The sequence below is a fragment of the Elephantulus edwardii genome, unplaced genomic scaffold, assembly GCF_000299155.1.
Source record: "Elephantulus edwardii isolate Elephantulus edwardi_28Jun2011 unplaced genomic scaffold, EleEdw1.0 scaffold00093, whole genome shotgun sequence".
In the NCBI taxonomy this organism is placed as follows: Eukaryota; Metazoa; Chordata; class Mammalia; order Macroscelidea; family Macroscelididae; genus Elephantulus; species Elephantulus edwardii.
Window position 1 is genome coordinate 10,101,082 of NW_006399843.1, and position 8,257 is coordinate 10,109,338.

General features: G+C 38.7%; 1 protein-coding gene across 1 annotated transcript in view; it reads right to left on the reverse strand.

Moving 5' to 3' along the window:
* Positions 1 to 5,960: 5,960 nt before the first annotated feature.
* The window catches only part of BUD13 (BUD13 homolog (S. cerevisiae)), a 36,469-nt gene continuing 34,172 nt past the window's right edge, over positions 5,961 to 8,257 (reverse strand). The window contains exon 7 of the mRNA XM_006890872.1: positions 5,961 to 6,054. Within this exon, the coding sequence (XP_006890934.1) occupies positions 5,961 to 6,054 (94 nt within the window). The remainder of the gene's footprint in view (positions 6,055 to 8,257) is intronic.

An 8,257-nucleotide genomic window follows, 5' to 3' on the forward strand; every position in this document is an offset into this window, starting at 1 on the left:
CTTATTCTCTAACTCCAGCTCTTTTTGCACATTCCATTACAACACTTTGCTCTTCTTCTTGAGCTGCCCTCTGAAATTTTTTATTTCATCTTTTACTTTAGCATTATCTTCCCTTTGTCTTCTCAACACTCTAATGCAATTTTCAGTTTCTTCTGACATTGGCAACCACCACCCACTCTCCCACTGGACACGGCGGCTTTGCTCCAGGCACCAGCATCAAAGGAGCCAGCCAAGTCAGTGCCTTTCCCACCTCTAACTTAGAGCCTTAGCTAGAGTCAAAGAAGGCTGTCCTATGTCATTGTATTTGTATAACTGATTTGTTTCTATGGTTTGCTATTAGATCTTTCAATCTGTTTCTTGTACAGGGGGAATGATTTATATAATACTACTTATTTTATTGCTTAGGTGTGTATACGAATGCTTACTGATCATTTACTTTTATTAGTATAGCACTTGTCTGTTTGCTTTATGGGGGTAACTTGTGGATTGCAGTGTTGCAGAAAACAAAGCCACCAGTGTTTCAAATCATCCACGATGGACAAGTTTCAGCAGAGTTTCCAGGTTAAGACAGACCAGGAATCAAGACTGACCATCAATTTCTGAACTAATAGGCCTTTGCAAAACCTATGAACAATACGAGAACATGGGGAGCTTGACATTCTAGACATTAGTGAACTGAGATGGACTAGTATTGCCCACTTTGAATCAGACAATCATTACTGTACTGGAATAAAAAATTGGGGTAGAATGGTTTTGCATTCATAGTTAAAAAGACCATTTGAAGATCTACCCTGAAGCACAATGCTGAGAGCGACAGGATACATACAAAGATGACCTGTTAATACAATAGTTACTCAAATATAAGCACCAACAGCTAAAGCCAAAGATGAGGAGACAGGAGTGCTACCAACTTTTGCAGCAGTCTGAAATTGACCCAACATGCAATTAAGATGTACTAATAATTAACAATGAAAGGACTTTTTCCCAAAGAAAAAAGTGGAATGGAGAGGGGTGGGGCATGGAGGAAAATGTACAACAATGAATAAAGGGCAATCCAAGTTCTTTATAAACTTATAATAAAATCTCAAAAAAAATGTATTAATAATTGGTGATTGGAAAGCAAAAGCTGAAAACAATGAAGAAGGAATGGTCTCAAAGTACAGACTTGGGGAAAGAAATAAGGCTGGAGATCAATGATTTAATACTTTAAATGATTTATTCATTACAAATACCTTTTTTAAAAAATACAAAAGGTGACTATACACATGTACCTCGCATGATGTACTGTACAGTGATCAGACTGACCACATATGTAGAAAAATTCATTCAAGAAGCTCATTTATCAGCAGTCAGAACCCTACAGGTGCTGACTGTGGAATAGACCATCAATTGCTCATGTGCAAATTTAAACTGAATGTGAAGAAAATGGAAACAAGTCCATAAGAACCAAAATAGAACCCTGGAGTCTACCTCATCTGTTTGAGGCACTGAACACTAATGATCAATGAGCAGATGAGTTATGGAAAGGTATCAAGGACATCATCAAAGACAGCAAAACATCATTACAAAGGCAAAGGAAAGAGAAAGACCAAAATCGATGTCACTTGTATCCATGGGGTAATAAAAATGTTCTAAATTGTAGTGATAGCTGCACAACTCTGAATATACTAACCACCACTAACTGTACATTCTAAATTAGTAAATGGAATAGCCTGTGAATTATATCTCCATCAATGTTTTAATAAAAATAAACATCTATGTTTTAGTTATGTTGCTGCTGTTATGTGCCATGGAGTTGCTTACAACTCACAGAGAACCTATGTACAAGAGCCCTATACCCTTGCTCTATCCTGTTGCCTATCTTATTGTCTCTGACAAACCTACCTCCATTACCCCAGTCATTGAATCAATCCATCTCATCAAGGGTCTCCCTCTCTTGAGTTGTCCTTCCACTCTCCCAAGCATGATAACAACCCTCTCCAAGAACTGGTCCTTCCTTGCAACATGTCCAAAGTATGTCAGATGAGGGTTCAGAATTCTTGTCTCCAAGGAGCACCCTGCTTTCACCCTCTCCAAGATGAACCTGTATGTCCTCCTAGCCTTCCATGGTATATTAAATACTCTTCTCCAGCTCAAAGGCATCAATTCTCCTTCTATCATCCCTAGTCATTGTCCAGCTTTCTGATGCATAGCAAGTAACTGCAAAGACACAGCTTCAATCAGGCACAGCTTAGTCTCCAGATTGCCATCCCTGCTCTTTAGTACTTTGGAGAGGTCTCTGACAGCAGATTTTCCCAATGCAATTTTCTTTTCATTTCCTGGCTGCTGGTACCAAGAGTGTTGATGGTTGAGCCAAATAAGTGGAAGCTGTGAACAATCTCAATCTCTTCATCATCTATTAAGATGCTGCAAATCGGCTCAGTGGTAAAATCTTTGTTTTCTTAGTGTCGAGCTTCAATCCATATTGAAGGCTGTAGTCCTTGACTTTCTGGAGCAAGTACTTCAAGTTCTCTTCAGTTTCACAAGCAGGGTTGTGTCTTCTGCATCACTTCCTCCAATCCTGATGCCACATTTCTCCTCATATAGCGCAGCCTCCCGGATGATCTGTTCTGCATATAGATTGAAAAGGTATGGAGATAGGACACATCCCTAGTGTACACCATTCCCAATAACTATCACAGAAGTAACAGTGAACAGTTTCAACAAATTGATCCTCTCAGTTTAGGAGGCCAGAAATACAAATTCAGGATGTGGGCTCTAGATGGAGATGTTCTCTCATTGTCAGTTTTGGGTAAAAGTCCTTGTGTTCTTTCAACATGTTTAAGCCTGGCATTCCTTGGAGATCTCCATGTATCTTGGTCCAGGAGAGTCTCAGTATAAGAACCCTGGGTCCAAAGGACACACTCCTTTCTCAGTTCTTCTTTCCTAAGGGTACAGAGGTCTTTCCTTCTCTGCTTACTCTCTCCATTTATCTCTTGAAGATAAAAGGTGGCTCAAGCTATATCCCAGGGTGCATCCATAATTTCTCAGATTAGTAGCAAACAAATTAAAAAAAGGGGAAAGCCAACAGTGTCCCAAATATTTGGTCTGCTGTACCACTCCATGATTTCCAACATCAATTGCTTTGCCTTCACCCTGTTCTCCCACTCCTCCATGTTCCCTGGGTTCAGTGGTTCACTGGAAGGTCACATAGAGACTCTCCTTTGAAGGGAAATGACTCACGATGCAGGCTGATGTTGCACAAACTGGTGAGTGATAGGCCAAGCACAGCTGGATGCTGTGTCCCAGAAGAGCAAGTGTCCCAAAAGAGAGAGTTAGCACTGAGCTCCAATGAGCTTATGTGGGCCTCTAATAGGAGGGGGCTTGTATCCTACCATAATCGTATCTTCTTAATACAATCAATATTTCATCACAGAATAAACAATCAATGGTTAGAAAAGACATTTTGAACAATAAACTTTAGACACCACACAAAGAACCTAACTGCCCTGACATCATCAGATCACGGCTATGTAGGGCCTGTGTAAGGGTAATAATGCACTGCTTCTAATCCCCTCACAATTAATTGACTAATCTCGTTAGATTACATTATAAGAATGACTGTATCATTGCATAACTGCCAAATTACATCATTACAAATCACTGAAAATCATGGCCTTGCTAATTTAGCACAAATTTGTGGAGATACAATCAGATCCATGATAATCATAGTTCCTGTGGGTCAAAAATTTAGAAGCATTCAGCTGGGTGATCAATTCCATTGGTCAGGCTTTCTCATGAGGTGTGATCAAGCTGTTTCACGTGTGCAGTCATCTGAGATCTTGAATGGATCTGGGTTGCTCAAATGGTTGGCAAACTGGCACTGGCTATTGGTAAAGGGCTTTGGTTCCTCTCCAATGGGGCTAGAGAGTGCATGGGCGTCCTCACAACAGAGTCATTTCTTCCTCCAAAACAAATGACCTGAGGTCTCAGAAGTCACACACTATCATTTCCAGTAAATTACAAACTTACTTCATTCCTAAATTTTTTAAGCTGTTTACGTTTTTAATTTGTACATAAATTGGTACAGTTAGATAAAGTGTATATCTAGTAGTAGGTCATCAAATACTTGTCTTAATATATAGTATCTTTGGAAGCAGGAGTGGCATCCACCTCCTAAACAACATGCTTCCAGAAACAATAGGAACTCTGATAAATGTCAATGGTTGTAGAGGGGCTTCAGGCCTTTTGTTCATGGGGTTGTTAAGCGTCGTGCTTGACCTGAAAGCAATCAACAACAACAATATATAGTACCTTTCATTGTAAAAAAATGAAATTTTTACACTAATACTTCCACTAAAACATATTTAACATAACTCTAAAAAAAGCCCTCACTAATGTCCAGTCAGAACTGACTCATAGCTGACCCTTCAGAAAGTTTTCAGAGACTGTAAATCACACATGAAGAGACTGGTATCTTCCTCCCAAAAAGCGGCTAGTGAATATTAATTGTCTGCAAGGTGCCACCTTTGGGTTAACAATGTAATCACCCAAGGATGACACCACCAGAACTCCCTTTAATGTAATAATTCAGTAATGATAGTCCATTTCTTGTTATAAATCACTGTATATACTTAGACTTATTAATAAATAATATCGTAGACTTTATGGGGTTTGGTTCTTAACCAAAGGTTGTACGTAAGTCAAATGTTCATAACCCAGGAACTAACTGTCTGTATATCCTATTGGTTGCACAGGTCAGTCCTATTCAGGTTAACAGTCAAACCTATTGTGAGTTTTCAATACTGTAAACATTTTCTCCTGATGTATTTTCATCTTCATACAAAAGATGCTTTATCAAAAAGAAAGTTTAAAAAGGAAAAAAGTTCATTTTGAACTCACTACTCACTTATTGACACAATTAGGGTCCAAAGACCAAGTTGTTATGTGAAAATTAGTATTAAGAGAAAAATGGAACACAACACAAATTGAAAGTTACTACATCATATAACTGCCAAATTACATCATTAAAACTGGCAAACCAAAGAATCCTGATACAGGCAAGCTGACATATAACCTTAACCATTACAGCCAGCATTACTTTTGCCTCACCCCTAAGAATTCTTTATTGCCAGATATACATTATTAATAAACGAAATAATCAGATAATATATTTTTACTATTGTTTTAAATGTGAAAGTTGAATAAGACAGTTGATAAGGAAAACAGTCAAATCTATCAAATCATATGGGTTGTGTGTGTGTAATTTTATTTTAAAGACCTATCTTTACCCCAGCAGAAACATTTTCCTATTTCCCTATCAGTGTTATCATTTTACCTTCAATTTAGCTCTTTAACCTCTTGAGATTTTGTTTTCTATGGTATGAGGGTATAAATCCAACATTATCTTTGTCCTTACAAGTCCAATTTCTAAGCACCATTAGCCATCTATTCCCCAAATAGTTTTTGACACTACCTTTGTCAGTCTCCAAATATCCATGAGTCTACACATATATCCAGTTTAGAGCTAATTCTTGTTTTCTCAAAAGAAGGGTCTATCATTTATTCACAGCACTTTCCAGGTTAGTGGAAAATTAAATTATTACCCTTAGGATTCTCGAGAGGTTCAATACATCTTGGGTCTTCGCAGAAACAAAATGCCCAGTTAAGAGAATGGCTTTAAAAAAATAAACAAATGTTTATTAATTAAGAAAAGAAAAAAAGTCTTACTTAAAGTAAACTCTGGGGCACTGAGAAATCAATGCTTCCTTCCTCTGAAAGCAACAGTCAGTGTGAGTAAAAAATACAGGTGCCAAAGTCCAAACAGCAAGTCCTAAATATTCTTCTGGATCAAAACTGACACTCAACATTACAGTCTAAGTGGGTCCTGATTTTCAGCGTAGACAACTTAAACAGCTGGACGTCTGGCTGCTCTCTGTCCACTATCACAATCCAGAGTTACCCTTACAGTCTCAGCAAAGTTACATATCCTCAACACTCCACTTGTAGGCGAGTTCCTCTACTGCCTTCTTACTGGCAAGTCTGGCAAAGCGTTTCTGTTCAAAACCATTGGATCTGCAATCAAAAGAGACATACGAATCAGTCAGATTCCCAAACATTTATTAAGAGGAAAGAAAGATGAGTTTACAGAACAATGAACAAGGTGAAAATAAAGACAACTGTGTGAAAATATTTCATATATATATATATATGCAACAGATTCAAAGAGATAGTATCTATCCACTGAGAAATCCTTTAACCTGTCTCCTAGTATCTTCAACAACTACTTTTATCAAATTCTAAAGGTTCAACTCTCTCACCTGATGTGCATGCACATCTCATCTTTCATCTACTCATTAAACAAATACTAACTGAATTCTTATTATGTAGTAGGAATTCTCAGAAAATTAGTATGGCACAGTGTCTGTCCTGACACACTTACTAAGCAGTGGACAAGGAACCCTTAAACAAATAATTAAGTACAGAGTGGTAAAAACATGGTATAGTGGATGTAGTGGGCATAGAAGGGATATCTTTCTCAACTTAAAGAAGCAGTGGAAACCTAACATGAAGGATAAGCAAGGATAGTAAGAAAAGGCTTTTTGGAGGTGGCCCTAAGCTAAGTCTAAAGGACTTAAAAAGAGTGTTGGAGATGGGGAGGACCAGGGTTTGGGAGAAGAGCATGAGTGAAAGAGGAAAGGCACAGAAATAGTCTGATATAGTTGGTAAGACACGATTCTGAAGTACAACAAAGGAAGCAGCAAGAGACAAAGCTAGAAATGAAGGAAGAGGCCCAGCTATAATGAGCTCTGTAAAACATGGTAAAAAGATTTCATCCTGTGGGGAGGAGTTAAAACAGGAGCCTGAACTGCATTTAAACTGATCATTCCAGGGGACATATGAAGCAGAAATGTTACTGCAATGGTCCAGGCAACAGCTGATAAAGGTGAGGATAAAGGAGGAAGAAGAAAGAGAGAACTCATGGGAGGCAAAACTAGAAGGAATTAGTGACTGATCAATTATGTTGTTGCTGTTGTTTAACAGCTCTAAACCCTGCTCTATCCTAAGCCAACCTTATTATCTCTGACTCACATTCATTACCCTAGTCACTGAGTCAATACAATTTCATCAAGGGTTTTCCTGTCTTGCACTTCCCTCCACCCTCCCAAGAATGATGTCCCTCTCCCAGGTCTGGTCCCTCCTTGCAACATGCCCAAAATAGGTCAGACAAAGCTTCATAATCCTTGCCTCCATGAAGCAACCTGGTTTCATCCTCTCCGGAATGAACTTGTTTATTCTCCTAACAGTCCATGGTATATTCAATACTTTCCTACAGCATCACAGCTCAAAGGCATCAATCTCTGTTTATTATCACTTGTCACTGTCCAGCTTTCTGATGCATAGCACATAATAACGAAGATGATGTCCTGGATCAGGCGCATTTTAGTCTTGAGACTGACATTGTTGCTCCTCAGTACTCTGGAGAAGTCCCTGACAGCAGATCTTCCTAATGCAATTTATCTTTTTACTTCCTGGCTGCTGGTACCAAGAGTGTTGATTGAAGAGTCATGCAAACTGAAGCTATTAACAAACTCAATGTTCACTCTCTATCATGATCTGCCAATCAGCCCAGTGTTGAGAATCTTTGTTTTCTTGATGCTGAGATGCAATCCATATTTAAGGCTACAATCCTTGATCTTCTGCAGCAAATGCTTCAGGCGCTCCTCAGTTTCAGCAAGCAAGGTTATGTCCAAGGTTTTGTCATCTGCCTAACACATATTGCAGTGTGAATACACCAGTTGCTCCAGAGAAAAAAGATGGGTAATCTCCTCCTGTTAATTTACTGACTCTTAAAAGACTGCTATCGGGTCAGCTACGGCTCAGTTCCAACTTGATGGCACCCAACAACATATATCTACTAACAGAGCTCCAAAATTGATGAAGCAAAACCTAACAGAATAAATCCACATGGGGATTTTAGAATTGACTCAGTGGCAGTGGGTTTGTTTTGGGTTTCTCAGTAATGACAGAAGTAATCCAGAAAAGGAAAATGAGAATACAGATAATCTGAATGACACTATTAACCACTTTGACCTTATAAAAGCATTTATAAAACACTATACCAAATAACTGCATAATACATAGCTTCATCAAAAGAAAGGAATATTTACAAAAGTAAAACATGTACTGTTGTTGTTGTTATGTGCCGTCGAGTCGTTTCCGACTCATAGCGACCCTATGCACAACAGCCCTAAACCCTGCTCTATCCTGCGCCAAC